Below are 21118 nucleotides of genomic sequence, written 5' to 3' on the forward strand. Positions count from 1 at the left end.
AGGAGACAGGGGGAATGGTTCCAGTTATTATTGCAGGGGTTTCAGATGGGAACCTGCTCCACAGGGTAAAGAAACGTGCTCTCCTGAAAAGAGCTCTGAAGCCCCTGTGCCATGTAGTAATAGAGCGAAAGGCATGACCCTCCCCACATGTTCATTCTCAGCTAGTGTCCTCTCTTCCACACCAACAAGCCTGTGATTGTGATGACCCTGTGATTTTTAATAGTCCAGTGGGGGTCTGTGTTGGGAAGGAGGCCAACTGGGTAGAGTAAATCTGCTCTGAAGGGGAAACACCTGGGCAGTGACAGAACAGCCTGGTTTCAGACCCAGCCAGTCCCCTTTTGAAGATGTGACAGTCAATCGTCGTCCACAGAATTTTAATGCAAATGCATGGAGTTAAGGGGGCAGACCCACGGCCCTGTCTGCTCGCACCTTTCCTGGGTTTCATCCCCCAGACTCACCTGTGGGAAAAGCATGAAATGCCCATTTCAGGTCCCCCACAAGAACGGGAGACCCCAAGGGCCAACAAATACTGGCTGGAAAGTTATGCGCAGAGAGCACCAATTTGACTGCTGCGGAGGCAGAGAATTCTGGGTAATGCTGGGCCTTAGCCACGTCTCTTCCAAGGGCTGACCAGCCTCCCCGTGCCACAGAGCCCAGCTTAACTCAACACGAAACGATTCATCACACAGAGGGAGAAGTAGTCTGGTTTCTAGTGCCACGATTATTCCGCTAGGCCCCATTGGTTGGCTGGGAGGCAGACACAGCACTCTGACCTCTGGGCACCACATTCCCTGGCAGGGACTGAAAAACGAAGTGGAGCCAGAGGAGAGAAGCAAGAAAAAGATGAGCCGGCAAGGGGAGCTAAGCAATGCCAAAGGCAGGGGAGCGTTCGCTGGGTGGATCCATCCCGGAAAGAGGGGGATTCCAGAGAACAGGGAAGATTGACGAGCCAGGGGGCAAATGGCAGGAAGGGACATGCTAGACTGAATGTTGGGGTGATGACAGCGCGATGCACTAGGCCATGGAACAGTCTGTCCAGAGAACTGGGGGAGTCTCGGTGCTGGGGACTCTAACTAGACCCAGCAACGAGAGAGAGAAATGAATGGCTCTCTTAGCCAAAGCGCACCTGAACAGGTACAGGGTTTCAGCGAGGCTCTTTGGGGTGGAATTTTATTCTTCCCAAAGGAATTGAAGGCTTGTGTGGGTGCCTTGTGAAATGAAGCCTGACAGGTCTGTGCAATTTGCTGGGCAGGGTTTCATGGGTTAATGTTACCTGGTTAGCCATTAACACAATTGACCAGGCTCCTGTGGGCTCACCATTCAAGTGTGAAACCTTACTGCAGCCTCTACCCTATTGGGGACCTTATAATTGCCCCAGGAGCTCCCAGACCTCCCTGAGAGCCCCGATCCACACGCTTATGCAACAGGTGCAATACCACTTGCTCATCCCAAGTCAGACCCCCAAAATCATGAGATTGGCTTAAAAATCATGACATTTGACAACCTCCTCCACTTGGGGCTCTTGTTCTCTAACATCTGGTGTCAGCGCTGTCCAGGGTCACAGTCTAAAGCTTTTCTCTGCGACCATGAGGGCTATGAGCATCCTTTATTAAAATGGATGCTGAGCGTCTCATGCAGTCATGTGATTCCAGGATCTGGAGCTTTAGGAAACACACCATCCATTGCAGGAGCTGGCAACATTGCTAGCGCCAGAGACCTGATGGGCTGGGGAGCTCCCATGACACACATAGGGCTCCGGTTACCGAAGTCCTGACGGGCTGGGGAGCTCCCAGCAGCCCCACACGGGATGGGGCAGTGACACACACAGGGCTCCAGTTACCGATGCCCTGACGGGCTGGGGAGCTCCCAGCAGCCCCACACAGGATGGGGCAGTGACACACACAGGGCTCCAGTTACCGATGCCCTGACGGGCTGGGGAGCTCCCGGCAGCCCCACATGGGACAGGGGCAGTGACACACACAGGGCTCCAGTTACCGATGCCCTGATGGGCTGGGGAGCTCCCGGCAGCCCCACACGGGATGGGGCAGTGACACACACAGGGCTCCAGTTACCGATGCCCTGATGGGCTGGGGAGCTCCCAGCAGCCCCACACGGGATGGGGCAGTGACACACACAGGGCTCCAGTTACCGATGCCCTGACGGGCTGGGGAGCTCCCGGCAGCCCCACACGGGATGGGGCAGTGACACACACAGGGCTCCAGTTACCGAAGTCCTGACGGGCTGGGGAGCTCCCGGCAGCCCCACACGGGATGGGGCAGTGACACACACAGGGCTCCAGTTACCAATGCCCTGACGGGCTGGGGAGCTCCCGGCAGCCCCACATGGGATGGGGCAGTGACACACACAGGGCTCCAGTTACCGATGCCCTGACGAGCTGGGGAGCTCCCGGCAGCCTCACACAGGATGGGGCAGTGACACACACAGGGCTCCAGTTGCCGATGCCCTGACGGGCTGGGGAGCTCCTGGCAGCCCCACACGGGACGGGGCAGTGACACACACAGGGCTCCAGTTACCGATGTGTTGGATTTGCTCCTTGATGACTTCGCACTCCACTGGCCAGCGTGGTGCCTGCAGGGGGCCTCTCGAGGTGGGCACAGCAAAGAGACCCCGAGGCTCCCGCAGGCATGGGACCCCGGGGCCCTCAAGGTGATTGAACAGAAGCTGTTTGCTCTTGAGAAGTGCAGCCTCCAGCATGAGAGAACCTGCAAAGAGAAGAGGAGCAAGCACTAGGGACTCCGCAGCGCAGTGCGTGGCCGGACGCCCCGATTTCATAGTGCACACACACAGCAGAGCCTTGGCTTTGGCACTGCTAGGAAAAGGCTTGTGCAGCAGGACACAAACACACCTGGCACCCGTGTCTCAGCAGCAGACTCTGCCAACCAGGTGGAGGTACAGTACCTGCCATGGCCAGCAGGCTATAGGGATAAGCACTGCTCAGCACTCCTGGGGACTCGCTGCCTAGGGCAACATAACCAGTGGACTAGGAGAACTGGTACCAGCTGCTCTTCAGTGGACACAGTGGAGAGGGCCTGCCTGTGGCTCTGTGATTCAGGGCCACCCGGCCACAGCACAAACCAGAGTTGCATGGGGGCAGCCCTAGCTTGGCTACTTGCGGAAGGTCCCTCAGGGAGTGTATCCCAATGGAGGATCAAGCCCACTGGAGCATCCCTCTGCCTGCCCAGGGGACGCCCTTCTCCCTTCCTAGGGCTTGTGAGAGGCGGCTGGCCTGAGTCTGCAGAGCCGCCTGCATCCGCGGAGCGCCCCAGCATACACTCAAGGCAGCAGGATTTGGCTTGCTCAGGAAACCTTAATTCTGACTCTCCTAGATGGGAAGGGCTGCACTTTGCCACTGGACATTGGGCATTGGGCATATTAGTAGTGTCGCCACCCAGTATCAGCTTTACTCTATTGTATTTTTAATGAAATTTCTATTAACAGGATCTTCAAAGCAGCTTTGCCTTTGGGGCATTAAGCCAGACAGCCCTCCCTGCCCCCAGTCCAGCCAAAAGGTGACAGACCGGCCAGTTCCCACTGTGGTTGCGAGGCCCTCACTGACAGGGAGGGAGTGTGAGCACGGAGATGTGGGAATGATCAGGGGACAAGGACACTGTTATCAGCCCAAAGGCAATGGGCTCAAGGCATGCCAGGGGGAGTGGCGAGGCCTTCCTGGCCAGAGAGCCATCTGCAACCCACTGGCCGTTTCCCTAGGGTAGGGCTGGAGGGAGGCTGCTTTTGTGGGAGCAAGTGGACTTGCAGTTTAAGACAGAGATGGTGATAAACTTGCCTGCTGGAAGGAGGCTCCCAGAAGTGAACCCAAGGCTAAGCCTGGCCACACTCACTCAGGACCAGAACATGCAGCTGGGGTACAAACTCCAATTGGATACTGCTACGTGCAAAACATCTCTGGGAGGGACAGCGGGGCATTGCTGGCTCCAATGGCAACCCGAACAAGCCAGGTGAGTGAGGAAGTGGGCTCCTGGCTGGGTCATCCTGACAACAACTAAACCGCTGATTCCCCCCCTTCCCCTGGGCCAGTCCTGGAGAGGGCAGACAGACAGCACAGAGCAGCCAGCTGAGCAGGGAACGACACCCACTAGCACAAGCTACAGAACCCGAGAACAGTGTCTGTCTGCTCAGACTGCACTTCCTGGCAGACTGCGAAGCTCCATAGGGCAAGCCGGCCGCAGAACAGAGCCTTTTTCCAAGGGGGTTTCTTTTTACTTTTGGAGTCTTTTCTAGGAGAATTCCTGCAACTAACTGTTTTTACCTAACCTTCCCGCGTGTGTGTGTGTGTGTGAAGTAATCGCACCGTGCTGCTAAGTCCATATTAGAAACTCATCACACCTGGATTTACCTAACTCCTAAGTAAACTGCCCCAGATTGCTCTATGCCGCCCTGGCTCTGTGCAGGTGTTAGCAAAAACCACTCTGCCTGAGAGGGGAACTTGGGGGCTGGCCCCATTGCACTGACAGGAAGTGGAGAGATTAGCTGGGGCGGAGAAAGTTGAGCAAACCATTGCATTGTCAGTGCTTCAAAGAGACGCAGCAGAATTTCTAGGGCTAAGAAGAAGGCTGCTCTACCTCGGAGAGTCGGTCTGTGTATAAGGGTTTGTGGATAAGGCTGTGTTCGGCTGGTTGCATGATGTGACTGACTGTGATCATGCAAGGATTTGATCGATTGTTGATCTCAATCTATTTTCGTGTCACAGTTATTCATTCCCACTTATGCTATTGGTAGTTCCTTGATGAAGTGTTGTAGTAGCCAGGCAAGGTACTAACAAACTTCAACAGGACTTTATTTTTTAAAGTGGAAACCTCTTTTCCAAGCTCCTGCTGCACCCTCAGTAGCTCTCCATCCGCCTCTTTTAACTCCTCCCCCTCCTTCCTGTTTCCTGTCCTTTCAGACTCCCAACAGCCAGTGCTCCCAATTCTAATAATTACAAGCAACATCTAAACACCACATGAAGCCATCAGATCTCCACTGGAACCCCATTCGATCGGTGCATAGATGAGCGTTGCAGGGAAGCACAGCAAATTTGTTAGCTTTATGTTTGTTAGTTTGTGTTCTCAGTAAAATTCATAAAAAGGACAGCGGATTGGTTTTCTCTCACTGAATGACTCAGAGGCCCAAACAACCTATAAAAGTATCTGAGAGTCACTAACCTGCACCAGAATTAAACCCCATTACCACTACACAAGTGCTCTGGGATATACAGTAGTCATTCTTTGCCAAACCTCCTCAATAGGGTAGACAAGATTTCACAGCCTTGATCAATCTACAGGGAAAAGACAGGCAGAAAACACTGGGTCTTCTTTATGCCCTGCCCAAGGAAGGGCCCCTGCCACTGCCCCCACCTTTGCAGATTCCCTTTATAAAGAAACCCTCACTAGAAAAGGGGACAGTGCAATACTGGGGTGAGATCTTCACCTCCCCAACTCTGGATTTTATACAATTTATTCTCCACTCTCCTGGGGCAACCATTCGCCTCCCCAGCAGCCCACTAACAGGCCATTCCCCCTTAGCTCGGATAGACTCTGTGTTGCAACAACTTCCGTATCTGGGGAGGTTTCTCCCTGCTCTTCAGGGGACACCAATTGCTCTTCCCCAGATGCATGGTCTTGCAAAGCTTTCAAACCACGCTAGCTCACTTGGATGTCATCTGTTCCTTTACTTAGCCAAGATGCAATCCCCAGCCAGCAGTGTATTCTATGAAGTAGTGTTCATACCTCTGGGTGAGGGTTGCTCCATGGTTCCCCAGCTAACCCACTAACGTGGGTGTTTATGGACCCGTTTGCTATGGACCCAATCCTTCCCCTACGCCCCGCCCCTGCTGTCTGTTTCCAATCTAACGCAGCCCCTGAGTTGCAGACAGCGGCTGAACTGAGCCACTGGCTGTCATGGCCAAAGGAAACCCAGCTCCTCACGCTGAGTAGCTCACTCACAGATCAGCTTCTTCCTGTTATCCTGAAGGGAATTGCGGTCTGATCCTCCGCTCTCCTGCTCCAGCAGAGAGTATGAGCTCTTTGGCCTGCGCTCTCGTGACGCAAGGGAGCTGCTTTCAGCAGTTTTCTCCTCATCTAGGAAGGGATGTTGCTGTTAGTGCTGGGGAACCTCCATTTCTTGGGACATTTAAAGCTAGCCTGGCCACCGTGCTGTAGGGAACAATCCAGCACTGCTCCTGGGGGGTGGGCCAGATTGCACCCAGCAGGTCTTCCAGCCTACAGCTACTCTGCTTCTGAGCACTAGGGAGAGAAGGGCTAGTGGATGTAGGATCCTCTCAGGGGATCTCAGTCATTTAACATGAAAAGACTAGTCAGCCACCAGGTGCCGGAGAAGGTACTCTGCCCCGCGGCTCCCTATAGGCACAGAAAGAGTGTGCAGTTACTAGATGCTTGAATACTAGCCAAGGCTTCTTCTGGTAATACGGAAAGCTATGTGATCAGAGACTCAGTCTTGTCTCAGGAGCAGAGGACTGGGTTCGGAGCCTGCCAGGGTGCAGACTTTGCTCCAGGGCTGCCAGCCTTCAAGCGAGACACAGTAGGGACACAGCCCACTCCACAATCACACAGGTCTGCCTGCTCCAGCACCAGCCTACCAGAGACATTAAAGGCAAAAAGGACACGCTGCACTGATCCCCTTCTAACAGCACTCTGCCTACCCAGTATCACGCACTGCGGCCCTGGGCACTCAGCGAGCGGCCTGTTCTCCTTTGGGGTGGTCTCCATACAGCAATGGGGGAGGGAAAACATTTTAAAATACAGGGAAATATCACTGTAAAGGCACCTTTGTAAACTGCCTAGCTCTTCAGTTGACAGTGTCCCCTTCCCACAGCTGTCCCAGCATGCGGTGCCCAGTGCAGGATGGCAGTTCTAGAGGGGACGGGGGTGAAAGCCAGGGGCATCCAGTGGGCTCTGAGTCACTGTTTGCTGACCAGTGAAACGTCCTGGGCTAGCGAGCAGCAAGCTACCCAAGTGCTCTTACCTCTGAAGTAGCCGTAGTACTGCAGATGGTGATGCATGAAGCTCTCATAGGGGTCTGCGAGCAGCTGGGGAAGGAAAGGGAAGGGTAAGTGAGAGCCAGGCCCCCACACCCACAGATGCCAGCACACAGGAATTTAATGAACAAACAGGTCAGAGTCCACGTGGCCAATCCCTTGTAGGCACAGCCCCCCAGTGCCCGCCCCTTTCACGTGTGCCCACCCACCCTGATGCCCCTTTTGCCCTGGGGCCCCCACTGCTCCCCTCTCCTTGCTGCAGTCCCCAATGGCATGGCCCCATAGGCTGAAAGGATCCCACTCTCCCCCCTAGGCCCAGTTCAGCAGGGCTGGGCTCTGCACTAACCTCAGGGGTTGGCTCCTGGACCAGACTCATGACAGGCAGTGGTGACAGCTCTGACAGACACTAGGGGGAAGCACGGAAACTAGTGACCAAGGGGCCTGGAAGGGACCTGAAAGCCCCCAGTCCCTGACCAGATACACACCAGGCCTCCCATTCTACCCTTCTCTCCTTCACTCTATGAGGTGAAACCCAGCTCTGCATCCTCCCCTGCCTCTCACCAGCTCTCTAGACCCTGAGACACCATCCCAAACCAGGATCCAGGGCAGAATCCTCAGAGAGGATGGCTGGTTCCCAGAGATGGGGTGCATCTGTCAGGTTATCAAGAAACTCTCCAACCACATCACACCCCCCACGCTGCTCATCACAGCCATCGCCTGCCCCATGAGGCTCTGTGCTCCAGGGGCTCCAGCCCCTCCACTCTGCACCCCCAGCACCACTCATCATGGCCATCACCAGCCCTGTGGGGCTGTGTGAACCCAGTGCCCGCTCTGTACAGGGCTGCTCCCCCAGGCAGCTGACGGCCTGGAGCCAGGGCTGCACTGGAATCACAGGCCAGGGGTCCTGAGGCAGCCAGATGCATATGGAAAACAGCACAAACGGCTGTAGGGACACCCCCCTCATGCCTTGCAGCCCAGACTGCCCCGAGCTCCCCCCCTGCTCTAGAGCCGAGACTGCCCCAGAGCTCCCCCTGCTCTAGAGCCGAGACTGCCCCAGAGCTCCCCCTGCTCTAGAGCCCAGCCTGACCCCCAAACGCCCCCCACTCTAGAGCCCAGCCTGACCCCCAAACGCCCCCCGCTCTAGAGCCGAGACCACCCAGAGCTCCCCCCTGCTCTAGAGCCGAGACTGCCCCAGAGCTCCCCCTGCTCTAGAGCCCAGCCTGACCCCCAAACGCCCCCCACTCTAGAGCCCAGCCTGACCCCCAAACGCCCCCCGCTCTAGAGCCGAGACCACCCAGAGCTCCCCCCTGCTCTAGAGCCGAGACTGCCCCGAGCTCCCCCCTGCTCTAGAGCCGAGACTGCCCCAGAGCTCCCCCTGCTCTAGAGCCCAGCCTGACCCCCAAACGCCCCCCACTCTAGAGCCCAGCCTGACCCCCAAACGCCCCCCGCTCTAGAGCCGAGACCACCCAGAGCTCCCCCCCTGCTCTAGAGCCGAGACTGCCCCGAGCTCCCCCCGCTCTAGAGCCGAGACCACCCCAGAGCTCCCCCTGCTCTCGAGCCAAGACTGCCCCCCAAATTCCCCCCGCTCTAGAGCCCAGCCTGCCCCCCAAACTCCCCCTGCTCTAGAGCCGAGCCTGCCCCCCAAACTCCCCCTGCTCTCGAGCCTAGACCCCCCGAGCTCCTGCTGCTCTAGAGCCAGGACCCCCCCGATCTAGAACACGGACTCCCCAGAGTTTCCTCGGCTCTAGAGCCCCAAAACCCCCCGCGCCCCTCACCGCAGCCTCCCGCCCTGCTCCGGGCCCCTCCTCGTGCCGGGACGCGGTAACCCAGCAACAGGCAGTGGGCGTGGCGCGGTGGAAAAGCTCTCTGCTTATTGGTCCCTCCGTGTGGCCCGGTAGGAGCCAATGGCGGAGCCGGGTGAAATCGAAGCCTCCCCTCCGCGCTCCTGTGCCCGCTCAGCGCCGGCCCCGCCCCCGGCCTGGGGAGACCTCGCCCCGCCCCCCCCCTCCCGCTCCCTACCCGCTGGGCGGGGCCTGCGCCGTGGCTGGGTCTGGATGGACCGAGTCCCACAGCCCCGCACCTGTGTGCGTGTAGAGACTGGGCCCTACCGCCCCCGGCGCCCTGGGGACCTGCACATTTGTCCCACAGCCCCTGGGCCCTACTGCTCCCTCACCTCAGGGACCTGCAGGTGTGATTCTGTCTGGCCTGGGCTGCTGGTATGAATTTAGGTGGAAGATAGGGGCTAAAGGCGTTAACAAAATTGAGTCCACAAGCATCGTTAAACAACACGCAAAGCTTGGGACACGGGGACTGCAGCCTGCTTAGCACCATGGTTGATTGTATTAAAAATCCTTTAAACGCCAATAAAAACGACAGAAAAGGAAATTCACTTAAAGCCTTTACAAGGTGAAGTGTTAAATAAGGCTTTTATTTTCTCCAGCCTTGCCCCCTTCCCCTTGAGCGGCAGAGAGTTTTTCAGAAGGAAAAAGCCCTCGTTCGCTGTATTAAAGACAGCCATACCTGTCATTTTGGGGAAAAGGGAAGAAGTTGGTTGAGGGGCTCGAGCTGCGAGCACTGCTGCTGCTAAAGTCCAGCTTCAGAAGGCAAAGCCCTCTCACCTGACAGTCTCTTAGATTGAAACAAAGGTGGTAAAAAACTGTCATGCCAGGTGGTGTTTGGGATTCAGCTGGAGCTGGTACAGATGGCGATAGCATCTGGGCCCCTCTCTCTGGCTGGGTCTGGTCAGGGCATCTCTCCGCTTTAGGGTGATAAAGGTCCATGCTGCGGGCAGGGGGAGCCATGATGGTGAAGCTCACTCCAGGAGACTTTTTTTTTTTTGGTTCGTTTCCCACAAAATCTTTCAGGACCCAACAAGGCAGTGATGGGTTGACTACCCCATCCCCTCATTATTTTGTCCACCAATTAAGCTTAATATCCAACATACCAATTTGGGTTCATTAACTTCCGGGTCCCTTCAGCCCTGCCCACATTATACAATGGGTGTTAGACACCATACCCCACCGCCTAGAGAGGATTTGCCAGGTCAATTTAGTCTTTAGGATTCACTAGAACAGTGGTGCTCCCCTTTTCCTCACTGATTGGCATGGAAGTGGGGACATTCACCATGGCAGTGACCATGAGTTGGTTGAGTTCAGGATCCTGACGCAGGGAAGAAAGGTAAGCAGCAGGATACGGAACCTGGACTTCAGGAAAGCAGACTTCGACTCCCTCAGGGAACGGATGGCCAGGATCCCCTGGGGGACTAACTTGAAGCGGAAAGGAGTCCAGGAGAGCTGGCTGTATTTCAAGGAATCCCTGTTGAGGTTACAGGGACAAACCATCCCGATGTGTAGAAAGAATAGTAAATATGGCAGGCGACCAGCTTGGCTTAATAGTGAAATCCTAGCGGATCTTAAACATAAAAAAGAAGCTTACAAGAAGTGTAAGGTTGGACATATGACCAGGGAAGAGTATAAAAATATTGCTCGGGCATGTAGGAATGATATCAGGAGGGCCAAATCGCACCTGGAGCTGCAGCTAGCAAGAGATGTCAAGAGTAACAAGAAGAGTTTCTTCAGGTATGTTGGCAACAAGAAGAAAGCCAAGGAAAAAGTGTGGGCCCCTTACTGAATGAGGGAGGCAACCTAGTGACAGAGGATGTGGAAAAAGCTAATGTACTCAATGCTTTTTTTGCCTCTGTCTTCACTAACAAGGTCAGCTCCCAGACTGCTGCGCTGGGCATCACAAAATGGGGAAGAGATGGCCAGCCCTCTGTGGAGATAGAGGTGGTTAGGGACTATTTAGAAAAGCTGGACGTGCACAAGTCCATGGGGCTGGACAAGTTGCATCCGAGAGTGCTGAAGGAATTGGTGGCTGTGATTGCAGAGCCATTGGCCATTATCTTTGAAAACTCGTGGCGAACCGGGGAAGTCCCGGATGACTGGAAAAAGGCTAATGTAGTGCCAATCTTTAAAAAAGGGAAGGAGGAGGATCCTGGGAACTACAGGCCAGTCAGCCTCACCTCAGTCCCTGGAAAAATCATGGAGCAGGTCCTCAAAGAATCAATCCTGAAGCACTTGCATGAGAGGAAGGTGATCAGGAACAGCCAGCATGGATTCACCAAGGGAAGGTCATGCCTGACTAATCTAATCGCCTTTTATGATGAGATTACTGGTTCTGTGGATGAAGGGAAAGCAGTGGATGTATTGTTTCTTGACTTTAGCAAAGCTTTTGACACGGCCTCCCACAGTATTCTTGTCAGCAAGTTAAGGAAGTATGGGCTGGATGAATGCACTATAAGGTGGGTAGAAAGCTGGCTAGATTGTCGGGCTCAACGGGTAGTGATCAATGGCTCCATGTCTAGTTGGCAGCCGGTATCAAGTGGAGTGCCCCAAGGGTCGGTCCTGGGGCCGGTTTTGTTCAATATCTTCATAAATGATCTGGAGGATGGTGTGGATTGCACTCTCAGCAAATTTGCGGATGATACTAAACTGGGAGGAGTGGTAGATACGCTGGAGGGGAGGGATAGGATACAGAAGGACCTAGACAAATTGGAGGATTGGGCCAAAAGAAATCTGATGAGGTTCAATAAGGATAAGTGCAGGGTCCTGCACTTACGATGGAAGAATCCAATGCACCGCTACAGACTAGGGACCGAATGGCTAGGCAGCAGTTCTGCGGAAAAGGACCTAGGGGTGACAGTGGACGAGAAGCTGGATATGAGTCAGCAGTGTGCCCTTGTTGCCAAGAAGGCCAATGGCATTTTGGGATGTATAAGTAGGGGCATAGCGAGCAGATCGAGGGACGTGATCGTTCCCCTCTATTCGACATTGGTGAGGCCTCATCTGGAGTACTGTGTCCAGTTTTGGGCCCCACACTACAAGAAGGATGTGGATAAATTGGAGAGTCCAGCGAAGGGCAACAAAAATGATTAGGGGACTGGAACACATGAGTTATGAGGAGAGGCTGAGGGAGCTGGGATTGGACTAGAGCAGGGGGTTGGACTAGATGACCTTCAGGGGTCCCTTCCAACCCTGATATTCTATGATTCCTCTGCACCCCCTGCCCCGTGGCTGAGAATGCCTGCAGTAGGATTACACAGGTGTGACTCAGTAAAAACCTACAATCCTTCCAGCCTGCCAAGAACCTTTTGGCACATAAGGACATGGCTTTATGAGCAGGAGGTGGCTGGCAGAACAGGGGACAAGGCCAGGACTGAAAGGCCAGTGCAATGAATGATGCTGAAAAAAATCTCATGACATGGAGTTTTACCATAATCATCACCCAGGGTGTTATGGGTAAGGCTACCTTTTAGTCACGGGTATTTTTAGTAAAAGTCATGGACACGTCACAGGCAGTAAACCAACAGTCACAGCCCATGACTTGTACCATATACCACTGACTAAAATGGGGCCAGGGGTGCTCTGGAGGGGTGACCTAGAACCCCCGCTGGTGCTGGAGGGTGCGGGCAGAGGCATGCAGCCCAGGGCGGGGGTATGTGTGTGTGTGTGTGTGAGAGAGAGAGATATGAGAGCTGACAGGCTCCCTATCCTCCAGCTCTGCACAGCTCCCTGGAAGCGGACTGCATGTCCCTGCAGCTCCTAGGGGGAGGCAAGGCCGGGGGGGCTCTGAACACTGCGCCCACCACGAGCTCCAGCTCCACAGCTCCCATTGGCTAGAAACCACAGCCAATGGGAGCTGCGGGGGTGGTGCTGGCAAGCAGGGGCAGCATGCAAACCCCCCTGGCCTCTCTGCCTAGGAGCTGCAGGGACCTGCCATCTGCTTCCTAGGAGTCCCTCCAAGGTAAACACTGCCCGGCACCCCAAACCTCTGCCCTGGCCCTGGCCCTCCTCCCACACCTAAACTGCTGCTGCTGATGGCTCGGGGGCTGCCCGAACACTCGGGCAGCCCCTGAGCCAGCTGCACCATCCGCTGCAAAAGTCATGAAGGCACGAAATCCGTGACAGACACTCTGCCTTAGTTATGGGCCCTACTGTACAGGCAGGAGGGTGTCCGAGGTGGCATCCAGCCTCCCTGATGAGATTCCCTGGCGTAGCTGAGCCTGCATCAACAACTGCTTTAGTGCACTCGTGGACCAAGAGCGCCTGCCTGTTCAAGTCAGACAGATCCCCCTTTGCTGGTGAGTTGGCACGGGCAGTGGCTGGAGAAGCCTGAGTCACCCAGAACGTAGCTCCACCATATCCCCCCAGCCCGATTTGCAGGCGCTGCCCTATGCTCAAGTGTACTGTCCATCCCACGCCGCAGTACAAGAACACGCAGGTTCTGAAGTATAAAAAGGGATTTTATTCATATCTATGTACAAATTTACAAAGCCAAAAACTGGAGAAATACAAACGGCTGGAAACCCGAGTGGCCTTCCCTTCTGTGGGAAGAAAGTGACTTTTACCTGATTCTGAGCCAAAGAAAGAGGGGGAGGGAGGCTTAACATGGACAAAAGCTACTTTTACTGAAATCAGGGGACTGATGGGGAGCGAAAGGAGGTGGGGCCTAGAACAGGGGAGAACTAGCAAGCAAACAGCAATGCTTTTCTGTGAGTGGTTCCTGACACATGGCCTCCCACCACCTCCCAGGTAGCCCGCAAACGTGTCCAAGGGCTGACCAAAGGTTTTATGGCCCAGGCAAAGTGGACTTATCTAGTCTCTGCACTAGGCCCTGCAGACAACCCTGGATTCAAGTGAAGGGCTTGTCGAGCTCTCAGGGACATCCAGGCCACTGGCTGGCTCTGACGGAGGAAGTGCACGCACGAGTTCCTACTCGGCGCGGGACAGAGCTGCAGCACCTTCGGGCCAGAGATGCTGGGAATGGCAACGCCAGGAGGCATCCGAGAGAGCTAGGTCTGAAAGCCAAGGAAGAGCCGCCTTCTCCTTAAACTGCAAGGGGAAGGGAGAGGGTTCTGAGCTCGACTCGGCTCTACCAGCTGGGCCAAGCGTTGTGCGGGAGGCAGGCCCACCCGGTGCAGTCGCTGCCAGAGCCCAACCCCAAAATGGACTATTCATGCCAGCACCCCCGCTGTGCCAGGAGGAGCCGAACGGTGAGCACAAGGCCGGTCAAGGCCACCCATTACTTAACAGGCCTTTCACATCCCAGCTCCCACCCTGGAGAGGTCCCAGTCTAGGGGATTGCTGCATCAGCCCATTCAACTGAAACGGGATGCCCCAAACAGTTACAATTTATTGACAACAGTCGTATCGGTAAGAGGCTCTAAACTGTACATGTGTAAAAAAAAAACCCCAAAAACCAAAAACCAGTGCCGATGCCTCATGTGCTCGAAGTGGTTTTCCTCCGCTTGAGCCGTGCTCGCCAGTCCTCCGGCAGGGCCTCGAAATTGGCGTTCCTCTCTGCCATGCCACTGTGGGGACAAAGAGCCGCTCAGGTGCTGCAAAGGAGTCCGGGCAGAGCTCGTGCAGCCCACCCTCAGGGGCCTTATCTTAGGCCTACCTTAGCCCACCCTCAGGGGCAGGGGAGTGGGAGTGGGGGGGGGGGGGGGCACAGAGGGGACATGCACACGATGCAAAGTTCACAGAGTTGCCTCTGATGCAGAATGGCCAAATCAACCCTCCGGAGAGCATCAGGAGCATGTCAGCGGGAAACTGGCCCTTTGCCTAAGATCTCCTGGGGCCGCTAGAAGGTGCTGTGTCAGGGAGCAGTTCTGGGGGCTGGGAAGGATTCAGTCAAGTGTTGTCCCCTTGTTGCTGGGAATCCCCACCCAATGCATGACAGCTCAGTGGTCAGGCTTCCCCAGCTGCAGAGCTGATGGGAGGGTCCAGCTATCCGCCCCCACCGACCCACACACACCTGCTCCCCTCACGGGATGGGCAGAGGGGAGAAGTTTCTTATACACATCTTCAGAGTGGGGCGTTCAGGCTCAGGCAGCCACTGGAAGGACCCCGGGGAGAAGCTGGAGTGGCCACGAAACTCAACCCATGGGAGTTTTGTAAATACAGCGGCGGGAAGGACCTAGCCCGTGCCACCCAGCTCACTGCAGGGGGGTAGCAAGCTGAACATCCAGCAGGGTCTTCTCCCTCCCCATGCCCTCTCGCCTTGCCTTCGCACTCCCCAGGCCCCACTGCTTTATGCTGCGAGCCCAAAGATGCTGGCCAAGGACCCTGCCCAGCTCGGGGCTATGGGACAGCTAGCCCTACACACTGGAAGGGGAGCTGAGGGCTGTAGTTAAGCAGGTGACGTACTGAGTCAGCCGCCGCGCTGTGACTGGCGGAGAACTCCAGTTCGGCACAACGAGGGGTAAGTGGCCCAGCAAGGCAGTGCTGCCCCCCGAGAGGAGGCACCCAGGGCAGTGGGCTCTCTGCTGGCCTGGCCTGGGAAAGGGGGATCTGCTAGAGGAGCCGGATTTCCAACAAACGGGGAAACCACCCAGGCTGAGAGAACTGCTCGCGTGGGCAGGCTGGAGAGGGCTGATCCGAGGGGGAGTGCTCTAGGGTACTCTGGAGATAGGTGAAGGGCGCCAGGAAGTGCCTCGCTAAGGCACGAGCAATAACCGGTCACAGATGTCGTGATATCCACAGGAAAAGAACCACCCCCCCCAATAACAGCAACGGATACAGCCAGCATCTGAGGGGCCAGGCCAGCGAGAGGGTCTCCTGGGGACTGTGGCTCAGAGAAAGGGGGTGAGGACCCCAGCAGCAGCCCAGCCCAGCCACGCTGCCCTGTCAGGGGGAAGCTGGCTCTGAGGGGAGGAACGCTCCCTCCTGGGACCCCTCTGCTGACACTGCCACCTGGGGGGGCTGGCTGGTGCCCTGGCCAGGGGTGTAGCAGGAACTGGATTACGAGCAGGTGCAGAGGACTCCCGAGGAGCTGGCTCCAGGCCCACTGGGCCCCTCTCGATCCCCCGCCAGTCCCCCTGCCCATACCTCACTAGCTGCTGCTGCTTCCACTCCTCGATGCGCTTCTGAGAGGTGAGCTCCCGGTCCTCCTCGCTGGAGCTGGAGTTCTCTTCCTCGTCCAGCTCCCGCTGGATACTCTGCCACTTCTTCACCAGCGACGGCATCTTCGCTTTCCCCTTCTTGCCCTGCACACAAAGAAGGGGAAGGGTTGGGATCATGCAGGTGGCACCATGGGCACGGAGGAGCGCCCCTCCCACGCAGGGCCAGGGCAGGAGGGAGAGGAAGGCAACACAGACCCAGCCAAAGGAACAGAGGCAGAGTGTGTGTGTGAGAAAAACGGCCAATGCTTCCAGGCGAGCACTTCGTTCTGCTCCAGTGGCTGGCTGGGAGAGACCGGCGGGGGATGAGAGGGGCTGATCATTGAGAGTCAGGGGCACAAGCCCTGTCACACACTGCTATATTACCATAGTGGCTGCAAGCCACAGGTCAGGGCCCCACTGTGCTAGGGGCTGTACATTATTTATTAGGTGTATTACGGTAGCGCCTACAGGCCCAGTCAGGGACGGGGACACAGCCCCCCTCTTAATGCTGGAGGAGCCCCAAGAACTCCAGGGAAGCGGTGTGTCTAGCTACTGCCAGGGAGAGAAGCTTTCCCCCCAGCCACTTCAATGCTGACTAGCAGCAAGCCCTGCTAGCCCAGCGCTGGCCCCACGCACCTCTGGGGGCTGACCTGCCCCACACTAGGGGAGCCACTGCCCACGAGTGGAAGCAAGCTGCCTGAAGCATCAGCCCTTCACTCAGGGACCCCAAGGTGCACAACACATTAGCCAGCCTCCCCTTTACAGACAATCAGAAGGAAGCGACTTGTCTCCCAAGGCCACAAAGTCCTGACTCTTCTCTCACTGCTCATGCCCACCCTGCATGCACAGCCTGGATCTTCCAGTGACTCCCCCACAGGCCTGGGCAGTGGCGAGCCCGCCCCTACCTTGTCCCTTCTCCCCTTGCGAGGTTTCTCGGGAGGCGGTGCTTTGGTGGTTGGGGGAGGCGGTGGCGGCGGCTGAGGTGGAGGCGGGGGAGGTGGCTGCTCCATGGCCCCCTTGGCAGGGAGGGCTCCTCGTGCGGGGGCTGGCTGCGCCATGGTGGCTGCGAGACCAGTGGGCACGGCACATTCCGAATAGCTCATGATGGCTGGTGCGGTCACGCCCAGGTAACTCGGCTGGAGATTCAGCCCCATGGGCTGAGGGCCTGTGGATACAGCAGAGAGATGGAGGTTGGTAAGTCCCTGGCAGCCCCCGCTGCAGATGCCGCTCTGGCCTCAGATAGGCCACTCCAGGGCTGGTACTCACTGGCTGCCATGACGGGCTGGCTGTAGAGAACGGGACAGCTGCCAATGGTCGCTGCTCGCTGAACCAGCCCCGTGCTCATCTCACCGGCTTTCCTCTTCTGTGGTTTAGCGGTGAGGGCAGTGGAGGTGCTGCCTTCGGAGTTACTCTGCAGGAAGAGGGGGTGGGCAGTCAGGGGGCTGGACTGAGTCATTGATTCATAGACATTAAGGTCAGAAGGGACCACTATGATCATCTAGTCCGACCTTCTGCACAACGCAGGCCACAGAATCTCACCCACCCGCTCCTGCAATAAACCTCTCACCTATGTCTGAGCTATCGAAGTCCTCAAATCGTGGTTTAAAGACTTCAAGGAGCAGAGAATCCTCCAGCAAGTGACCCGTGCCCCATGCTACAGACGAAGGCAAAAAACCACCAGGGCCTCTTCCAATCTGCCCTGGAGGAAAATTCCTTCCCGACCCCAAATATGGCAATCAGCTAAACCCTGAGTATATGGGCAAGATTCACCAGCCAGATACCCAGGAAAGAATTCTCTGTAGTAACTCAGTTCCCACCCCATCTAACATCCCATCACAGGCCATTGGGCCTATTTACCATGAATAGTTAAAGATCAATTAATTACCAAAATCATGTTATCCCACCATACCATCTCCTCCATAAACTTATCAAGTTTAAGCTTAAAGCCAGATAGGTCTTTTGCCCCCACTGCTTCCCTTGGAAGGCTATTCCAAAACTTCACTCCTCTGATGGTTAGAAACCTTCGTCTAATTTCAAGTCTAAACTTCCCAATGACCAGTTTATATCCATTTGTTCTTGTGTCCACATTGGTACTGAGCTTAAATAATTCCTCTCTCTCTCTGGTATTTATCCCTCTGATATATTTAGAGAGAGCAATCATATCTCCCCTCAACCTTCTTTTGGTTAGGCTAAACAAGCCAAGCTCCTTGAGTCTCCTTTCATAAGACAGGTTTTCCATTCCTCGGATCATCCTAGTAGCCCTTCTCTGTACCTGTTCCAGTTTGAATTCATCCTTCTTAAACACGGGAGACCAGAACTGCACACAGTATTCCAGATGAGGTCTCACCAGTGCCTTGTATAACGATACTAAAACCTCCTTATCCCTACTGGAAATACTTCGCCTGATGCATCACAAGACCGCATTAGCTTTTTTCATGGCCATATCACATTGGCGGCTCATAGTCATCCTGTGGTCAACCAATACTCCAAGGTCCTCCTCCATTACTTCTAATTGATACGTCCCCAGCTTATAACTAAAATTCTTGTTATTAATCCCTTTAAATGTGTGACCTTACACTTCTCACTATTAAATTTCATCCTATTGCTATTACTATTATTGCTATTAGTTTACAAGGTCATCCAAATCTTCCTGTATGATTTCCCGGTCTCTCTCTAAATTGGCAATACCTCCCAGCTTTGTATCATCCGCAAACTTTATTAGCACACTCCCACTTTTTGTGTCAAGGTCAGTAATAAAAAGATTAAATAAGATTGGTCCCAAAACTGATCCCTGAGGAACTCCACTGGTAGCCTCCCTCCAGCCTGACAGTTCACCTTTCAGTAGGACCTGCTGTAGTCTCCCTGTTAACCAATTGCTTATCCACTTTTCAATTTTCATATTGATCCCCATCTTTTCCAATTTGACTAATAATTCCCCATGTGGCACGGTATCATACACCTTACTGAAATCTAGGTAAATTAGATCCACTGCGTTTCCTTTGTCTAAAAAATCTGTTACTTTCTCAAAGAGGGAGATCAGGTTGGTTTGGCACGATCTACCTTTTGTAAAACCATGTTGTATTTTGTCCCATTTACCATTGACCTCAATGTCCTTAACTACTTTCTCCTTCAAAATTTTTTCCAAGACCTTGCAAACTACAGATGTCATACTAACAGGCCTGTAGTTACCCGGATCACGTTTTTTTCCTTTCTTAAAAATAGGAACTATGTTAGCAATTCTCCAATCATACGTTAAAGACATCTCCAAGGCCCCTCTGCTGAGCCAGCTAAACCCAGTGCCCCTCTGATGGGGGCTCTCTCTGGCAAGCAGATGTGCTTACTCAAGACAGCCCAAGGCAGTGCTGAACCTAAGCCTGGGTGACCCAGTGATGGAGGGAGCCCATCACTGTGTTGGTCTGCCGCACTGCCCGTCCCCCCCTACAGCTCTGGCCTGGCTCGGGGACCGCACTGCCCCCTGTGTCAACCCTCCCAATCACCCTGGTGCAGCTGGCACCCACTGCCCACACCAAATTCCTACCCGTCGGCAGCTGCTGCCCCTACCTGTCCCTTGCACAGCTGCTCCTGAGCACAGCCAAGCGAACTGCTAGCACAGAGGGGCCTTGGGTCTTGTGCGCCTTTGGTCTGCCGTTTAACATGACCCCGCCCCAGGAGACAAATGGATTCTCCGCCTCGTGTGGGGGAAACATTTTGCACTCCTGGCAGAGGAACCCTTTCACGAGGGTGAAATCCTCCCGCATAGAATAAGGGGTTTAAGGCTGTTCTAGAGCAGCACGGACTCAGGCGGGAGCTGGGCAGCTCACTAAGGAACACTTTGCCCCTTATCCATTGCACCTCCACTGATCCCCTAGGCTCCTCTTCGCCGGTTCACAGTGCAGAACCACGGCATGCCCAATGACCTCTCTGCCCATTAAAACTCACCTTTGCTCCCCCCAAGAGCCAGGGCTGAGCAACGTCCCAGGACCACCTCCTTTCCACAGCCTCCTGGGAGGGGCCCTGGCAATGGCTTTTGGAGAGGGTATATCATTCATGAAAACCTTCTCTCCCAGGACTGGGAGTGGGGGGAAGACAGAGCTGCTAGGCAGCTAGCCCTCACCCATGGGGTGACAGGGGTTTGCCGCAGGAGGACACAAAACAGAGCCACTGGGAAACACGCCCGGCCAAGTGATGCTGAGCTGCCTGTTTCACACAGCACACCCGATCCGGGGCCCGCCCCGGGCAGCGGTCACTCCCCGCCCTCACCTGGCTGCTGGTGACGGCTGGGCGGAGAAGCGGTTTCAGAGGAGCATCTTCTTCTGTTCCTGGGGCTGGTGGTTCCTCGCTTTCCTCGTCCTCCATCTCTACCTCCTGGATCTCTCCGTCCTCCCCAGGAGGCGGTGGTGGTGGCGGGGGCGGCGGGGGTGACTCTGGCGGGGGTGGAGGAGGTGGGGGCACCTCCAAGGGCAGAGGGGGCTGGAGCACGGGGACAGAAGACTGAAGCATAGTCCAAAACGGAGTGAGCGGCACAAGGGACGTGGCAGGAACTTGGCTGGAGAAGGGCTCTTTGCTGAGAGGACCTGAGGAGACACATTGGTGCATGCCTGACAACCCGCCCTGGAACTGTTCGTGCCACAACCCATCCATTCCTCCGCGCAGCTGTGTTGATCCCCTCCCCCGAGCAGCGGCAGGCGTGCGCAGGGCCCACGTACGGCGCACCACAGGCTCTCTGCCTGAGCTGTAGGGCGAGGAGCTGCGTGCCCTCTGCGCACGAGGGCTCCTGGGGAAGCGTGTGGCAGTGCGACTCCAGCTGCCCAGAGCACAGTGCCTCCCTTCTGGGTTAACCCTGTCCACGGCTCAGCCGCTGTCCACGGCTAACCGAAACCTGATGGCGTGTTGAGCCACGGCTCACTGGTGGCAGAGGGACCCTCTTCTCTTTCTCTGGCTCAGAGGAGCTTGTTCTGGCCCTATCACCCACCATCGGGGCCCCTCACCAGCTCACAGATTGGCCCTCACACCCTGTTACAGATGGGAACTCTGACAAGAAGGGAGCGGCCCATGGTCAGACAGCGAATCCATGGCAGAGCAGGGAACTGAAGCCAGATCTTGCTAGTGCTCTAACCGTTGCACCATCCTTGGTATCAGCAGCTCTCCAGCATCTGTAGCCA

General features: G+C 55.6%; 2 protein-coding genes across 8 annotated transcripts in view; both read right to left on the reverse strand.

Annotated features, from left to right (window-relative positions):
* The window catches only part of AGBL2 (AGBL carboxypeptidase 2), a 51161-nt gene extending 42340 nt beyond the window's left edge, over positions 1–8821 (reverse strand). For 2 of the 3 annotated variants that reach the window (XM_073346688.2, XM_073346684.2), the window contains exons 1-5: positions 8791–8821; positions 7362–7421; positions 7003–7066; positions 5964–6098; positions 2535–2723 (exon numbers count right to left, since the gene is read on the reverse strand). In XM_073346688.2, coding sequence (XP_073202789.2) covers positions 2535–2723; positions 5964–6098; positions 7003–7066; positions 7362–7391 — 418 coding nt within the window. In that variant the 5' untranslated portion in view covers positions 7392–7421; positions 8791–8821. Of the gene's footprint in view, positions 1–2534; positions 2724–5183; positions 5255–5963; positions 6099–7002; positions 7067–7361; positions 7422–8790 lie in introns of those variants that run through there. The other variant, XM_073346687.2, reaches the window with a different exon arrangement.
* Positions 8822–13295: 4474 nt separating this feature from the next.
* Positions 13296–21118, reverse strand: part of FNBP4 (formin binding protein 4) — a 28256-nt gene continuing 20433 nt past the window's right edge. For 4 of the 5 annotated variants that reach the window (XM_073346694.2, XM_073346693.2, XM_078853120.1 and 1 more), the window contains 5 exons: positions 20217–20530; positions 17223–17367; positions 16862–17121; positions 15904–16061; positions 13296–14384 (listed from right to left, as the gene is read on the reverse strand). In XM_073346694.2, coding sequence (XP_073202795.2) covers positions 14294–14384; positions 15904–16061; positions 16862–17121; positions 17223–17367; positions 20217–20530 — 968 coding nt within the window. In that variant the 3' untranslated portion in view covers positions 13296–14293. Of the gene's footprint in view, positions 14385–15903; positions 16062–16861; positions 17122–17222; positions 17368–20216; positions 20531–21118 lie in introns of those variants that run through there. The other variant, XM_078853121.1, reaches the window with a different exon arrangement.

This window comes from Lepidochelys kempii, chromosome 6 (genome assembly GCF_965140285.1).
Source record: "Lepidochelys kempii isolate rLepKem1 chromosome 6, rLepKem1.hap1, whole genome shotgun sequence".
NCBI lineage: Eukaryota > Metazoa > Chordata > Testudines > Cheloniidae > Lepidochelys > Lepidochelys kempii.